The sequence below is a fragment of the Ptychodera flava genome, chromosome 17 (genome assembly GCF_041260155.1).
Source record: "Ptychodera flava strain L36383 chromosome 17, AS_Pfla_20210202, whole genome shotgun sequence".
In the NCBI taxonomy this organism is placed as follows: Eukaryota; Metazoa; Hemichordata; class Enteropneusta; family Ptychoderidae; genus Ptychodera; species Ptychodera flava.
In genome coordinates this window covers 34106168-34124508 of record NC_091944.1, presented here as the reverse complement: position 1 = coordinate 34124508, position 18341 = coordinate 34106168, and the positions used below count along the sequence as shown (strand labels likewise).

Genomic DNA, 18341 nt, shown 5'->3' with positions numbered 1-18341 from the left:
GTACGTACGTACGTACGTACGTACGTACGGACGGACGGACGGACGGACGACGTATGTATGTATGTAGTATGTATGTATGTGTCTGTCTTTCAGTCTGTCTGTCCGTATGTGTGCGTGCGTGCATGTATGATTGATGTAGGTAGATATAGACATATACATATATGTATATGTATATACATTTATAAAGATATATTCATTTATGCTATAGACTATCAATAATATATATATATAAATATATATATATATATATATATATATATATATATATATAAATATATAAATTCTTGAACTCACAGGTAATGCCTAAAATATACGAAAATATCGAAATATTGCTTCAATAATTGATAATCTTTACGGCCCTGATACGGCTTTTGCGGCCCGAGGTCGTACGGCGGAAGGGCCCGAGCGTGCGAGGGCCGTACGCCGTACGACCAAGGGCCGCAAAAGCCGTATCAGGGCCGTAAAGGTTTTATCATATACCTATGGAATGATAAATATGTAGTTTACATAATATTCAACATAGTTTAGGAGATAAAAATGCGTGCGATATCAAAAATTCATCGCCATTTGTGTCAATTTTCATAAATACGATGGCCGCTTCCCGTCGCGGATTGACATACATAATGACGTCATTTGTTTACCTGCAGAATTCTAGAACGCGCAAAGCAATATACGTACTATTACATGACCACAGAGATCAAGGCTGAAATTGAGGTGTAAGAAGGACAAAAGCGTGATGTCAGTTTCTGGTAATTTATACTGAACATGCACGCACTTAGTATACACAGGATTTCACTAGAATTTAGAAATAAAAGCCGATGTTACCGGCGCGGCTCCACTGTTGCCACGCGCAACTACGATCTGAGCGAGCAGACGTTTTCCTAATCTCGCGCTGGCTTTGTGTACGAATGGAACGTTTGCGGATAGCAACGCGCGTAGTAACCAGAATCGAGATAGTTCAGAAATGCACGCGATTGCCCATATTTGGGCACCGGGCCGGGGCGTGATACGTAAAAAAAATGCACGGATCTGAGGGCGCTTTCTCCCATAGCTTTACACAGGCACGTGAATGTAGGTATATGATAATCCTTATTATTTTACTTTACTCTAGATTTACGAGCTCACAATAGGTGTGTGCTTGCCAAATTCCTGTTCCGATGAAGATGTTCAGATTCTTGTCAGGGCAGGTATGTGACTATTATTCAGTGGAATACATGAAAAAGTACTTTTATTTTTAAAAAAATCATCACCATTTACAGCCGCATTGCAAAACGCCGTTGCTCTGAAATGATGTATTCCATTTGTACGACAATGGTAATATTTGACAAGGAGAAAGTATTTCAGCTCACACAACGGTACCTTTTAGATTTTTGAGAAGGTTAGTGTTTGGCAACAAAACACATCCGTATAAATCTGACCACTGTTGCTCAGGAAGCACACGTTTTATATCGGCGGTGTCTATTGTCATTGAAACGTTGAAAATTCGTACTTAATCTTCTTGTAGGGTATTTCGAGCGGGACCCTGCGTTGCCATCATGGACAGATACTAGAACCATGTGTTCACCAGTCTCTTATCCATGGCGGTGGAGCGACTTCCTTGCCATGTAAGTACACTAGATAACTTAGGGACTGGTCAGTTCTTCGGGGGGGGGGGGTGTGGCGGTGGATTATTTTTTGCCGACGTCAAAAAGTGGCTGACCCCCCTATTCCAAATTTTGAAAACAGGGTGACCCCCTATTCCAAATTTCGAAAACAGGGTGACCTTCCCGGGCGCTACATAGGTAAAACAAAAGGTGGACATAAATTATATATATATATATATATATATATATATATATATATATATATATATATATATATATATATATATATATATATATATATATATATATAAATATACATATATATATATTATATTTTACATTTTACATATATTTATATTTTAAATAGTCATTCTATGTTTTAATGAAATTGTTGACATGTCAGTTGTAAGATAGGAATTTCAAAGTGTCAATCTTAAAGTTTGAATACAGTACATTTTGAATGAGCCGTATTTTGAATGAGCTGTGAATGTATTTCACACTTTCTATGCTTAACCAGATGGCCTGAACTGTTGTACAGAAATGGATGTCAATCATTGATATCAAAGAGGAAAAAGCAGTGAATCAAAAAACTTTGATGGGTGTTAAGACTTGCCAACCATCCAATTAAATCTCCTGAGGAGCCATAGAGAGCTTTTTTTAGCCAAATCTGATGTGTACAGTGTCTGAGGGGACCTTTTCTTGTAACATTGATACCATAAAAGCACAGCTAATAATGACAAAAACTGCCTTTTTAACTGTTATTTTGTTCATAAAAGAGCATCTTTCTACAGAAAACCTGTGAAACAAAGGAAAACAATTGCATCAATGAGAAGGAAAGATATCTTGTCATTTTTCTATCTCTAAAATAAGTCACTGTGTCAAATATATATTGTGAAATATTTGTGCATGCTGCTTTCTCATACTGAATTCTCATAGAGAGAACAGAAAAATATCAGGAATTTGTCATCTTTTCATATGAAATGCAGATTTCATAATGGTACACTTTCACTTAGCAAACATCAAGATATCTCTGATGTATTAAAGTATGGCGCCCGAAGGGCGCGCCGAAAAATATGAAACATCCTGATATCTCTGATATATATGCCTTGTATATTAAAGTCATGCACCTGAAGGGCATGCTGGAAAATGTCTGATATATTAAAGTAATGAGCTTGAAGAGCACGCTGAAAAATATTGAACATACAGATATCGCTGATGTATGTATGCTTGATATGTTAAAGTTGGGCGTGCTGAAAAATATGACTGATTATTAAAGTTACGCGCCCGAAGGGCGCGCCGAAAAATACAACTGAATGATGAAATTTGTGGCTGACACTAGCATTTTAGGCAATGATGAGCCTGTGTCAAAATTCAAAAACGCACTGACCCCCCCTATTGGGCATTTCAAAAACATGGTGACCCCCTCCCATCACTAAAGTCAAAAACAGGGTGATCCCCCATGAATCCACCGCCCCCCTCCAGGCTGAAAAAACTGACCAGTCCCTTACAGGTCTTTAAGCTAGGCTGTGAACAATTGCATGTTCACCAATTGCATGTTCACCACACACTTTTCCTTGTAGAGTACACACAGAATGTGTTGATAAGCCAGACATTTAAGTTGCCGACTCATTTAATCACTGGTTAGAAAAAACACGAAAGTCTCTCGGGTCTTGGGAAAGACAAATCCCTAATTTGTCGGAAAAATAATGCAAGGGGTCGTGGTCTTGGCAGAGACGGATCACTAGTGCCAGAACACAGGGTGCCAGTTAATGACCACTTTCATGTGAACAAAAGGCAATTGACCGCTGTCTTTCCTAAGACAAGAGAGACATTCGTGTTTTTGTAACCATTGATTAATTATCAACGCCTTCTGTGTGTACTTTAGAAGAAAACGTGAGCGATGAACGTGCAATTGTTCACAGCCAGGCTGGAAGAACTGTATTTTACAGAAATCTCCAATCACCTGTTCGAATACACACAACACGTTCTCAGTATATTTGTTAATGTTACAATACCTTTGACATTTGTATGATTATTGTAATACAGGAACACAGGGCTCTTAGTTTCGTGAGCAGCGCAGCCAGCGGTTGAAACGGGGCAGGGGACCAGACTACCATAAGCTGTGATGTATAACATGAGTGTGTTCCCCTTTTCATGAACGACAGTTTCTCGTTCAACTTCCAAAATAATATCATGTCAAAGTGCACAGTGTTTAACTTGTCAACACAGCCAGGATATGTGAGTCACGTCCCAAGTTAGCGCAGATATATTAATTCAGGAGGAATACGTCCCAGGGACAAATAATGTATTCGGACTATCAAATGTTTGAAATTCTTTTCTGATCTACCACTATTTGGCTCGTTTTATAGTTCTCAAATTAATAATAAATTATACTGTCCTAGTTTTTCGAAAATCGAAATTATTATTTTTCCCCTAAAGTTAATGAAGGGATGGTGCCCATTTTGAATTTCAATTTCAACATTGGCAAATTTTAGGTAAGGCCAAAGTAAGTAAATTCCGTTTTTGGCGATTTTGAGGGAAAAACACAAACTTTCCTTTTGAAATTTTGCCGTTAGTGGCGCTATTTTGTCACAAAACAAGTGGTGGCTTTTAACTTTGCGGCTAAACATTCCTTTACGGCAGTCGGATTTCACTAATGAACCATGCGGTGACGTAAAACGGTACCCTCTACCACATTTACCTCTGTCGATAGTCGCTGCCTCACGTTCTCGCTGTTTGTTGTGGCTTTGCCTTTGCGATATATAAAAATGGATGAAAGCTGAGAAATTAAATCGACGTTACAAAAAAGGAAACCTTTGCACGGCTACTTGCAGGCATGGTCATTGCGAGCAATCGGGACTTGAACAGCAAGAGATTCAATTGGCCGATTGAAATCAACTTTGGTACCTTGTGACGATGGTACAGGTGACTCGGTCAGTACGGCAGACGGAAACTTGAAAGATGTTGAAGCCAATCCTAGTTTGTCGGTCCTTCAGTTTTCAAAATTGAAATAAATTTGGTTCGTTTGTCTATTTTAACTTGAAACAAAAACAAACCGGTGATCGGTCCTGAAACGAAATGCCTTTGACGTGCTATTGGAAAGTGCAAGGAAAATAAATGTGAAAAGGGACTGGCGATTATGAAATGATTTCATTTATTTAATGGAAAGAAAAGGTGCTGGTTCGGGTGGTTAGGAGGAAACTACAGGGAAGATATTGTCAATGTCACCAGTGTCTTGTTCCCTCTGATGCCCCATCGTTCGAAAATTGAATGCAGAGGCTTCATGTTTATCGATATGTTTGCTGTTCACTTTCAAAACAAAGACATCTTTCAGCAGGAAAGCTTGTATGTAAAGTTAATGAAAATTGTACAGTTTGATTGTTTGAAAGAAATCGACAATTTAATTATCCCCGCCCCCATTGGAGTAAATACAAAGGATATCTACTATTTAAGCAGAGCATTAAAAAGTAACACACAATACTTCAGGAACAAAGTAATGATATGTTTTACTTCAGTTTCTTCTATTCTACAGTCTTCAGACTGACAGACAGAACTAAACGTATCCTCAAATCTTCACTATCATTTACACGGTTTAGACATACAGTTGCGTTTAACCTGTTCGTTGTTCCTTACCTAAGTGTTTTAGGAGGTGTTGAGAATTGATAAATAATATTTTGGCGACATTTTGAAACCAACTCAGAGCGTTTGTTTTAACGAGGTAGATTTATCACCATTGGTCATGTGTTGTTTTTCTGATATACAAAGATTACACTAGTTGCTGAAATTAGAGTAGCTCCATTTCTGTAAATAATTGACCATTATGAGATGCGCCAAAGGCCTTGTCATTGTCTTTGAGAGACCAAATACCGTTTCATAGTTTAGCAAAAATATGGAAACTAACATCGGCAGGAAATGCCTTCAATTAGTTTTTCAACACTTGCCAAAGGAGTCTAAGCTACACAAGATCTTCAATAGAAACACAATTGAAGTGAGTTATAGTTGCGTTTAACCTTCCGTTTGTTGTTCCTTAACTAAGTCTACACATTGTAAGGTTCCGTTTTCAGTTATAACAGTGTGAATTCAAACTCAGCAAGGTCTTAATGAATGGAAGTACTCCATTGAGTTAGGAACTCAAATTCATCACTAGACAGTGTACTAAAGGACATCTCGCATAGTATACACACTGCTTGCAAAGGTATACAGTTAACCCTTGTACTATCATCTGAGGATTATAATTAATCGCTTGTTTGTTTGTTCGTTTGTTCTGAAGATTTATCTGTGTAGTGTTGTCAGTCTTTATCGTATGCTGTACAATATACGATATAATACGAAGAAGAAGGAAAATCAAGAAAAAGAAAGAGGAGGCCTCCAAGATATCCCCGGAAAACAGCGGACTTCAAAATCTAGAAGATAATGGAGAGGTTCAAGAATCAGCGGAAGGACCAACGCCTGTACAGAACCGCACTACTTTGACAGCCGAGGTTATGATTGAAGAACCGAGTCAGCCTCCAATTTCAGCGAAAGACAGCAAAACGAAAGGTAAACAGATGATGATTAAGTTGCTGGTTGCTTTTTATCCTATTTCCAGATATTTCTTGAGACCTGCATACTCAAGGTTTGAACTAAGTGGCAAACATCATTACGGAAACTGACCAACCATTTGCCAGACCAGCCCGATACGCACGCGACTGTAATGTACCAGTAAATGTAATTTTTGATAACATGTTTGACTGACTGGTGGCAAGCGCGTTGTGACCAACCGATTTTTGCCATGAGTTTGCTGCTGATCATTGTGATCATAGTGGGTTATTATTCTATAGTTGTCGTTTTCTGTGTATAGTCATTGATTACATGTCTCATATAGCTCCTATATCGGGCCCCCATAGAATTCAATGGCAACCTGTTGAGGACCTAAGTGGTCGCATAGTTATCATTTGACTGAAAGTGACCGGTATTATTTTTAACATGACAACTTCGGTTTTTGAAAATGATGACATTATGAGTTTCACGTAAGAAACCCACTTTTCAGAAAAATGCAGAAAAAATCGTAGACCGCATAACAGTGATTTAATATCAATGCGCCATATGATGAAAAAAAGTCATTCTATTCTTTAACAAATTTTCGTCATACATTTGAATAAGGCATATGATTGTCATTTGCAATTTAACAGACACAAAATTGTGAGACTACTAAGAGAGGCATGTAATAAAATATACGCTAAACAAGGACTATGTACCCCCGTGGCTGGGGACTAATTACCTTCTGACGTAGGGTAAATGGTCACCAGCCTTTTAGACACAAAGTCCCATGATTCGGCTATAGTATATGATATTATCGTTTAACTAACACAATCATCGATGTTGATTCATCATCACAGATCAAAACATTTTCAATGCAAAAAGCATAGACTTTGTGAGTTTATATGCACGTAGTTAACGTTTTGGTTAAATTTGACACGATAATGCGGTTGAAGGTTAAATGACAACAACCTTCGTTTTTTCACGGGAAATGTTTGGATCTATGATAATGTATCAACATCGATGGTTGTGATATTATATACAATAGCCTAAACACGGGACTCTGTACCAAATGACAGGTAATTTGAAATATCTTACTGTGTTACGCGACAACATAGGGCGCTATATGCAACTGAAGAATAGCGTTCAATTTAACACTCTTTGAGAAAGACGCCTTGGGCGAGTTCACCAAAATTGTGAACAAAGATACACCTCAGCAGAGTGACAATTTTCCAGTTGCTTCTCTTCTTTGTAGGCAAACTTGCCGACGTCGCCATTGCCTTCTCTATCCTTGACACTGGAAGCAAAATCTTAAATACGAACCCAGCCAAGGGAAGTATTGGATGTTTGAACGGTATACGTGTTATCAGCATGTTTTGGATAATAGTATTCCATACCTGGCTGTTCCTGACAGGGATCGGTTACCTCAGTGAGTATGCCTTAGTTTTATTGGTATCTTCACTCTTCAAAACTTTAATCGAGAAACAGAGCAAATGCACCTGCAGGTAACAACGTCTGGAGTTTTGTGTCGTGTTGTCTTTCACCTGGATGAAAAACCTCACAGTCGCCAAAGTCACTTTTCTCTACATTCAAACGCTTTTTTGGCAGGTATCGCAAGCTGGTAGATAAATACAAGATCTCTCTTCGACAAATGATCGCTGATGGCATCGGTGACATTGGGCCTTAGTTAGTGACCACTACCTATCTGACTTACAGATTGATATATGGCAGCTGCCACATGCGGGGCAGGATGCACTTACTATTTTCGAAACACCTGACATCACTTCTTGGTCTTTTGGCCAAAGGTCCATATATCTTTCTTTCATGAATTTGACTTTGTTTGTGTACCAGCTATATTTACTGTCTGTTCTGTGCTGTTTTGTGTCTATGTATACAACTTTTGTATTGCGATTATTTCACTTCTCAAATCTCAAATGTTTACCCTAACTATTGTCTGGACTCGATAATCATTGCGTTATTTGACATAATTCATCCACGCAGGGAACGTACGTTACGTACAAGAATACATTAAGACCCAACACGCAGCTTATTTTTTGATAAATGGTGAACTTGGCGTTGAAGCCTTCTTCGTACTCGGGTAAGTTACAAGCATGAAGACTTGATTGGACTCCCGTTTCATCCCGAAAAGATTTTAATGTGTACTTTTGAGAGGGCCATTAACCCATTAACAAAAAAAACAAAGCCATGTTCGTTAGCAACTTTCACAGCTGTAATGCGAGAGCTGGTTATTTATACATACGATAGGCTCCTCTTTTCCGAGGACATAGCAATAGTGTATTCTTGACATTCAAAACTGAAGAAACTTGTTGCAGGAATTGCCGAATGAAACACGATAATGTTGGTATAGACCATGAAGGTAAATATCCCTCAAGGATATTACTCATCAGGAGTTTAACTTTCGGGAGCGACCAGCCATTCTTATGCATTTGTTTTCTATTTTCCTAGTGGTCTTCTGGTGTCCTATCTTACTCTGAAGCAAATTGACAAGAGTGGCGGAGCAAGGAAAGTTAGCTGGTTACGCTTTTTCGCCCATCGTTATCTGCGACTCACACCGGCCTACGCATTCATTCTACTGTTGTATTCCACAATAACTATACATATGGGCGAAGGTATCTGGTGGCCATATTGGTATCCATTCCAGCATATATGCAATACGTGGTGGGCAAACCTACTCTACATCCATAATTGGTATCCTTTTCCTGGAAGTACCAGTGAGGTGAGAATTGAAGCCTTCAGATTATAAAGAAATAAGGCTAGCCCAATTAAGCAAAGTACCTTTACCCCGTTTTCTCTGCAAACATAGGGAGACTGTAAATCAAATAACCAGACAGTTACGACGACAGTAATTAGTAATGACACGCTAGAACTAGCTCCATTTCTGTATTTTATTTAATGGCTGTTACGTTGTTAAGTAACTTTCGCACTTTGCATTTTGGTTTCTTTAGTGCATGGGCTGGTCTTGGTATTTATCCGTTGATATGCAGCTGTATTTTATCAGTCCGTTGTTCATCGTCCTTTTGTACAAGTAGGTTGTCTTCTCTTCTTATTCTTTTGTTTGTGCTTTGTTTTTGGAAAACTTACCACACCAGTATCAGCAGGTGGTTTACCTAAAGCCCAGCGGAATTAGACAAATTTTCAGTTCGCTACCTCATCGTTACGTCGCAACCGAAGATAAGGGACTATGGTCTTTTACTAGTTACCGGCATTTTTTGTCGTGTTGTGCAATATCTAAATGGTAGAAAAAGTCAGACGTACCTTTTACGCCGTTGTTATCTTCACAAACGGCACATTTATCTACCTTTGTTTCTGCGTTGCAGTCGATGGGTCATCGGCATCGTTGTCAGTGTTATCACCACACTGTGTTCCTTCGCTATATCCGCTTACTTAAACTTCGCTTTGAGCAGGTCCATAGGAACCCCACATAGGTATGTGACTGCAACTACGTTATCTTGTCTTTCAGTCGCTGGATGGAGATATATTCTGAAAGGTGGAACATTATAGTTCTAGTACTTGGTACTGCCACTAATCTATGGAATCGAAACTTAAACGAGGAAATACACTGCTTCTACTATGCTTCTACTATAGTAGTGAAAAAATAATACTATTGTTCCACAAGGTTGACATGTTGAAAGTTATGTCATATTATCATTTTGTCACCACTAAAGTTGTCTCTTTCCAGCTCGTTGCGTACATGTGACACAAGAACTGACATATGTCTAGTATAATCAAACTCTTTTGTTCTGGATACCTGTATCCAATTGAAACATTTGTAAAAGTGAGTATCTCCCCGATTGACACTCAATGAATCGTTAAAGTAAGCTTTTAAGGAAACATTCGTTTAATTCTCTCTAGCTATGGGGAACCCGCATTGCCAGAGGGATCGTGGCTGTACACAAAGCCATACTACAGGATAACTCAATATCTTATCGGTATTATCCTCGGCTATGTCTTGTTCAGACTGAAAGGAAAGAAGGTCAAAATTCACAAGGTAAATGGAGAATTGCAGAGGTGCTGCTACGGTCCTTGATGTTGCGAATACACCTTAATTTTGTCGTGTTACACATGCAATGCCAGCACTGTGCACGTGAGCAGGATAGAATGTGATTGCTTACACCTTTACTAAAGCAACAAGCTGAAAGGCTTGTGTTACTTTCGTATCAGTTTTAACTCATAATGACATAACAAATGAAGGTGTTATCATTTTTTGACCGAAAATATGCCTAGCACACTGAAAGTCTATGTTGACAAGAAATGACGTGAGAACCAGGAATCGAGAACATCGGCTTTAAAGTATCCGTCGGGGTAGTGGCGAGTTGCAAATAGTTAAGTGAGGAAAGATGTAAATGCGTAGATTTTTCTTCGGTTTTATTCACTGCTAAACGTGATGACACTGTAAATGGAAAGCAAGCGACGGAGACTATGTAAGTTTTCGATGCTAACGAAATCTAATGCGAGATTCAGGGATTTAGGACCGCAGACATTTACAATAATCTAGGGACGCACATCGCACTATCTTCAATGCCACAATTATCGTTTATTTTGGCCCCATATGCTCGAGGCACTCTAGGAGGCCAATGTCTTCATTCTGCCAGTTTGTATGTGTTAGTTTGTCTGTGTGTCCGTCGTCCGTCCTTCAGTAGACCAAATTTGTAGGGCTCAAATTCAAAAATCCATGAGCAAATAAAAGTATTTAGGCGTAATGGAATGTTTAGTAGAATATCAAGAACTAAGTGTAATCAGATAGGTGTAACTTGCATAAGAAGGAAAAAACATGCCTAAATATGTTTTTTAATAAATGTTATATATACCCTCATAATAGAGTAAATGCTTTGATACTTAATGGCAATGTTGTATTTGTGAATGTGAGAATAAGTTGAGAAAAAAAAATTCATTATGATGTAAAACCAGTACGCAATATTATTTCCATTCTCCTGCCAGTACTAAGAATAAAGATTGTGCAGGAGTAATGAATGCCAGGTAGACTTTTCTTAATATGGGGGTTGGAGGTTGGGGGGAGGGTTGAGTTCCATGTGCTATAGCGAAAGTGACCTGCTATTGTTGTTATGCCAGGCAGAGAACTTGAAACTGTTGTTACAGTGTAAGATAATAGAAGTATTCCACGCAATATAGCAACACATTGATTTTACAGATGCAAGACATGATGTAATAAAGTTAATCTTTGTTTTATACCTGTGCGATTGTGACAGCCTATTAAAGAAATATAAATCTTAATCAAGTTATTGTCAAGTGACAATGATGACATTATATTATTAGAATGACATCTCACAACCAGTTTACAAAAGTTCATACCATTTGCAAGTCTGGTCGTTGTTTGGTTTTAGTGTAAGCTATGCCAGACTGTTTCAAATTAATTGAAATATATTCTATATGTTATTGTTCATGCAGTTTTGCCATCGAGAATACACTTTGTGTTCATGTTGTTTTGGTGATGTTCATGCAAAATGTATTTTTAGATTATTGATATTCATGAAATAAACACATTTCTGTTGATATCTTTCATGAAGTAAATGTCATTGCCATTAAATGATGTTCATGATATGAAATGATATCCAGCATATTGTATCCACCAATATTTATTTTTGTACCTTAAATATATCTTCTTGATCCAAACTCTAATCGACATGAGAAACAACTAGCCAAATAAAAATCTTTTCTGTGGAATACTCAACTTACCTATTTTAGTTGTACTATAATGATATTTTTGTGGTGTCCAAAGAAAAATTTGAATATTGAAAGAATCAAAGTGATTGTATGTTTCTAACGAGTTACAACAGACGAGGGTCATAAAAGTTTTACTTTGATTCATCTTTTCGTTAGCTCTTTAATTTATGAAACAGCGTAAGACCAATTTGCAACTGTTAAAGAATAGGAGAGATTTAATGTTCCCATTGTCCCTGTGCTTCTATTTTTAACACGATCATCTGTTCCACATGATTAAAGTATGGCAGCCTTTCTCTGCGTTTTATCAACTTATAAAGTGCACCTTAGAAACAGACATGGGTAACAATCATTTAATTAATTCCTTCTTTACCACCATTTCAGGTTCTCAACGTCTTTCTATGGTGCTGTTCTACAATAGTTGCCTATCTGGTTATTTATGGACCATACTTCAGTACCGATGAAAACCCTACCCCACAGGCGGCGTCAATTCTCTACCTTTCCACCCACCGATTTTTACTCTCTGCTTGCATCGGATGGGTTATATTTGCTTGCGCCACTGGAAATGGAGGTATGACAATTCTGACAATAATTTCCCCCTCCATCGGAATATGCTGTACCCTGTGCTCTATGAATAAATTCAAAAGTATCAGGATTCAGCTTTATTCCAGCGTATTTATCATCTCTAAACCAGCACGTTTAATGTCAACTATAATCGTTGTGCATTAGTTTGGCATTCAAGCCCACAGAAAGTATTCGATATATTTACATCCATCTCAAGAAATTAGAAAATCGCTTGCCGGACCCATAGTTGTGCAACAACATCTGAGTTGATCTCTGTCATGATGAATTCATATTGGTTTTCTGTGGCTTCCAAGTTTTGGTCGATGTGCAGTGGCTCGGAATTTAATACGTGATCGGTAGATTTTAATTACTTACAACAACTTACGGAGTGTGAAACAAAGGCTCTTGTGTAACTGATTGGCTGTTTTGAAATGAATCAATGATGACAATGACATCGAGCCAACCAATTAGATACAACCTTCAGGGACGCCTTTACAGCCACAGTTAATTGAAGGTAGCAAGTGTCTTGGATATTCGGACTCTAAAATGTTTACTTCTTTTCTGATATACCATTTCTTTAGGCTTATTTAAAGATCTTTGACTAAAACATTCCCCGCTCAGTATTTAAAAAAATCGAAATGTTTATTTCTTCCCCAAATTTTTAATTTTTTCTCATAGTTAACACAGGAATGGCGGCCATATTGAATTTTAATATCGGTAAATGTTAGGGACCTTGTTCTCTAGTCCATATTTTGCCAGGTGACCCTTGATTTTCATTGTCGATTTGGCGAGAGAATTGTTGAAAATTTCATTGAGAAAAGTTTTAAGTCTTTCATTTTCGATGCGCATACTACCTTAAATTGGTAAATTTGCCGGCTTTGGACATTTTCATCATCGACACATGCATGACCAATAATCCTCACTGCGTTTTACCCCAACTTCTTCATATCCCGGAACTAAAATTTCGAGAACTGCAAACTTCGACGCCAAAAGTATGATTTGAATTTCAAATTGCTGAAAGAGGCTGTTGTAAGTTACAAACAGCACATGTGTAATGAACAGTACACATATCCCAATAAAATTTGAATACTGACCATGTGTGTCTCTCTCACACACATACACACTCACCAAATCGTGAGTTTTGCATACGTTGTTGTAGACTTGGTTCAAGTCTGTGATTTAGTGAATTTTTGAGTGAAGTAAGACGACCATTTGTGTTCTCTGTCTTCATATGAAACGTTTGAGTGGGATGAATGCGATGAGTGGAGTGAGCGCTGTACGAGTGGGATGAATGCGATATAGGGGAGTTTCACCCGGAATCACAGACAGAAACTAACTCACTACTGCGCAGACTCAAGGTCAATGCGTTCGATCACCAGGGAAACCTGACCTGGACTGCCAAATTTATAATAGCTTTTTATGAAATACTCTTAGAAGAGTTACAAATCAACCTGTGCAAATGATATTATTTTTTTTTTGAAAATTCACCGATTTGAACCAAGTCTAATATAATTGTTGGTGCGAATTTACTACGATAATCAAAATAGAGTTCAGTCCCATTTCTACAAACGTAATTGGTTTCGTTTATTTGACGGTTGGTTTCATGGTTTCTTAGTCCCTGAAGTTGACGTAGTCTGCTACTATAATATATTCTAATCCCATACTTACTGGTAAATTTTCATTAATTTTCCTGTATTTAATCCAGGACCAGTGGATCGATTTCTCTCCTGGCGTGGATGGTTGCCTCTAGCTCGTGTGAATTACTGCGCTTATCTGCTACATTTAACCGTGATATTAATGTACACTTGGAGTTTGAAATACCTGTGGTTTTATTCGAACTTTAACCTGGTGAGTATGCATGGAAATGAATGTAACTTTCAGTGCCAACTTTAGATCCTCTTTACTCAACAGCTCAGCTTAGGTGAACATTCTTATCAACTCTATGGGGCTACGTTACAGTACTAAGTGTCATCTGGTCTGCAAAATGTTCCAAGTACAATGAAACTCAATGAAAGAAGTGGGTATATCGTAGCACATTATTTCGAATACTTGAGCTACGCATTAATGGCCGGTTGAAAGATGGAAATCTATTGCTGTGTATGGCCGATCAATTTCTAGAATGTATTAGTCATGGACTAATGGTTTAGTTTCGTTCCATCTTATATCAGCACGGCATTTTCTTAAACAGCTCAGTTGCATTCAAGGGTTACAAGACCATATTCCAATCATTTCAAATTCTATCGTTTGCGTGTCTTCTACACAGGCCGCGGTATCGATAGCAATGGTCGCCATAACTTACGCTCTCGCAGTGATCTTCACCATGGTGATAGAGATACCGATAATTGGTCTGGAAAAGATCTTTTTCCCTGTCAAGAACAAGAAGAACTAGTGATAATGTTATCACTGAAGACAATACACCACTAAACCAATTAACGTAGGCCACATATAAACACATTGCTCCGAAGTGTAGGATACGCTCAATGGATGTTGATGCACGGCACTGATTTCATTCGATAGTCATCACAGGGCGATGCCTACGTGTCCGTCCCCTGGGGTGGGTAGGTCTTTCGTTGTATTGCTAATAAAGATATATTCTACCAACCTTTGGTGTTTTGGTCTTAAACTTAGCACTGCCCTTGACAATCTTGCGTTAACGTTTTATCAACATGCTGTATCTATTACTTGATGAGTTTGAGTGCCTATTGGCCAAAGTAAGCATGGTAAATTACTAATCGTTGACGCTGTTACCTGATTATCACCGGGTTAAATTTGACAAAGTCAACAACGAACGCGCCAGCAAGGTATTCAGTTATACCTGCTGTTGCGTTCGTTGTTGACTTGTTGTTCGTTGTTGACTTTGTCAAATTTAATCCGGTGATAATCTGGTGACAGCGTCCACAGCTTAGTAATTTACCCTTGCTTACTTTGGCCAATTAGGCACTCAAACTCATCAGATGATAGATACAGCATGTTGATAAAACGTTAACGCAAGATTGTCAAGGGCAGTGCTAAGTTTAAGACCAAAACACCAAAGGTTGGTAGAATATATTTTTATTAGCAATACAACGAAACACCTACTCACCCCTGGGGACGGACACGTAGGCATCGCCCTGTGTAGTCATCTATACTTGCAGCCTACTTTAAATAACATGCCTGATAAAAACTATATGTTAGAACGAAGTTTCCTGCCGTAATCAATAGTACAAATGTCTACTCTCTCATTAGTTAAAAACGTTCTAGAAAATAGACGAAAGAGAGTTGTTTTTCATTTTTTATAGATTGTTGAGATTAATTAAGATGTTTAGAAAGGGCCGCTTTAGAAGCTGGTAGAGATCTGTTCAATATGCCTTTCATGACATAAGAAAAATACACATTGTATATTAGTTTAGGAACGCAGTATTTAAATAGTTGCAAGGCATACGAAGTTTATTGACTTACGCTTTCAGTACTTTATCAGATCGGATAGACAGTGATAATAATTTACTACTGAGTATCAGCATTTCAATCCGAGCCTGAAGACTCCATGACATTAGACTGGGATACAAGACCGTTGACTGACATTGTTTATCGGTATTATCTCGTCTTTGCAATGAATTCGTTATTCTAATTATGCTGTCTCTCATATAGGCTGAAACTATCTCTCGTCTGGTCACGGACACTCTATGGCTACATATGCTATATAGGCTACATATGATCTGCACTTTGGAAACGAACTAAATGTAGAAAAACAAAATCAAAATGAATGTATGCTGGCACTTACTGTAGTCTATGGATTGTACCCATGATAAGAACATAACACTTATACACGCTCATAGAAACTATTGTAGACCAGCACAAAATCACATCCCTGAACGCTTCCCACGCCACGTAGTGTGAATATCATCTTACAGCCTGCCCCCACGAGTGTGCATGCATTTACTGGAGGCGGAGCCTCCCTTTAAAAAGGCGCCAACCTATGGCGGCGTTCATTGTGTAAGTGGACGCCAAGCAGGTAACATGAGGGCACACGCTCCAGAAAATGCCACTTTTTTGTTTTTCCGACCGCAAAAACGCTGACAGACTGCCAAGCGGTCAGCACGAAGCTGCTGCCGATCGAACTCAGTGGTTATATTCAAATTCTAACGTGACTTGAAGACGTATTTTAAGGAAATTCAAGTGTGGTGCTGGGGAATAAATGACCGTTGGCAATTTGAACCTACCGTCAATCAAACGGTTATATAAGCTCTGTTTGCAGGATTAGCAAAAGGTGACAAAAGATTTAAATCAGTTTGTGTAATTAATGTTATAGAAATCAAACATCGTACTGTTATGTGTTTGACTGGGAGGAGAACTCCACTAATGCGAGAACCAGGGATTGAAAAGTGCGGCTTTTTAAGCATACAGTGATCAAATTTGGGTACGGCAGAGGGTAGATATGGTCACCGTCCAATTAGTATACAAAAAGAGGAAATCATGCTCTCGAATTGTATAACGCATCAACAATGGTGTATGTCGAGGTTCAGGGAAAAGTCTGCATCAAAATAACTTTTACGTTATCTAGAAGGGGAAAACCTACTGAAAATTATAACTGTTTCTTTTAGTTATAACAATTTAATTGATTTGATTTGAATTGAAGTTTATTACCCTTCTGAATAAATATTACAAAGGAGGTAAGAAATCTGATCTATATTTGCACACAAAGTAATAGGAAACAGAAAAATAGCAGGACTGCTAGCAAGTCTGCTTTCTAGATGTAAAATTAATGATCACCAAAATGCAATATTTAGTATTACATAAATGTTAATATATCAGTCATTCAGTAAATCTATGAATATTTATACAAATAAATAATAAATATTACCCAGAGTTTATTTCATATTGGTTAGAGACGATTTTGAGGGAATTACTGAATTTATTTTGTGATGTTTTTGATCTGATGTCAGGTGGCAAAGTGTTTCACAACGCAGTGCCGGTGTATGATCATTTAAAAACACAACAGAAGCGTATTTGTTAACTCGTGATATTATGGTATAATGGATCTTGTTTTCCTGCATGTTTTAACTTCATCGAGAGTTCCGAATGCTGTTAATGAAACTATGATTTTCTGCAAGTCTTTGCGCCGTCTAAAAATCAGAACCAGAAAGTGCCTCTAATAATATGATGTGATGTTACCTTAAATCTCCTAAAGGCATATCTTGCCACTATGTTAACGACATTTTTACCTTTTGCAAATTTGAATATAAAATATTCCCGAGAAAATCATTTGTTCACCAGTCTTGTGCAATTTTGCTGTGTGATCATCAACATATCTGTTGGACAAGCCACTGCACGCCATGCATCGGATCTTGTTCGAAATAATGAACATAGTGATGAAGAATATTGCACTTTCATCCGAATTCAGCGTTCTATCCACATTCAGCGTTCTGTCCGAAATCAGCGTTCTATATGTTTTGAAATACATTAATTTCTTGGTACGTGTTCACAACTGTAAAAATAACATTGCAGTTTCACATTGTTGAGGACATTCAGAATAATAGTATACTAGAGATGCATTTCGAAGAGTCATTGTGTTCTATAAATATAAACGTCCCTGTGTTTACACTGACATTTTAAAGGAATTATTGTCAAATATACACGTCTTGGTATTAAAAACGAGTTTTCATAACTTCCACTTTGTGTGAACCTGTTTATACTTTACATACGAAACACGTCAATAAAATAAATATTATGATATGTATCGAGCAGTGTGGACTTACATGTGGTTTTGTTTACTGCAGCATTATCTGTAAAGCACTGGGCAAGCAGTGCAGTTGTACCACAGGGAAGCCAGAGAAAACAAACAAACAGACATACGAACAAGCATACAAATACATAAGTAAATAATAAGCAAAACATACAGATAAACAGAAACAAATAGGTAAACAAACAAACAAACATACAATTATCATAGAACGTTGAATAAATTACAAGCACAAACAAATAACAAACAAATGTATA

General features: G+C 37.8%; 1 protein-coding gene across 1 annotated transcript in view; it reads left to right on the top strand.

Moving 5' to 3' along the window:
• The window catches only part of LOC139116123 (O-acyltransferase like protein-like), a 32670-nt gene extending 14582 nt beyond the window's left edge, over positions 1–18088 (top strand). Inside the window, exons 3-16 of the mRNA XM_070678666.1 lie at positions 1112–1187; positions 1505–1604; positions 5854–6122; positions 7357–7530; positions 8103–8199; positions 8568–8838; positions 9068–9147; positions 9440–9547; positions 9975–10110; positions 12186–12372; positions 14071–14213; positions 14629–14881; positions 15468–16289; positions 16728–18088. Of these exons, the coding sequence (XP_070534767.1) occupies positions 1112–1187; positions 1505–1604; positions 5854–6122; positions 7357–7530; positions 8103–8199; positions 8568–8838; positions 9068–9147; positions 9440–9547; positions 9975–10110; positions 12186–12372; positions 14071–14213; positions 14629–14754 (1767 nt within the window). The 3' untranslated portion in view covers positions 14755–14881; positions 15468–16289; positions 16728–18088. The remainder of the gene's footprint in view (positions 1–1111; positions 1188–1504; positions 1605–5853; positions 6123–7356; positions 7531–8102; positions 8200–8567; positions 8839–9067; positions 9148–9439; positions 9548–9974; positions 10111–12185; positions 12373–14070; positions 14214–14628; positions 14882–15467; positions 16290–16727) is intronic.
• Positions 18089–18341: the final 253 nt, after the last annotated feature.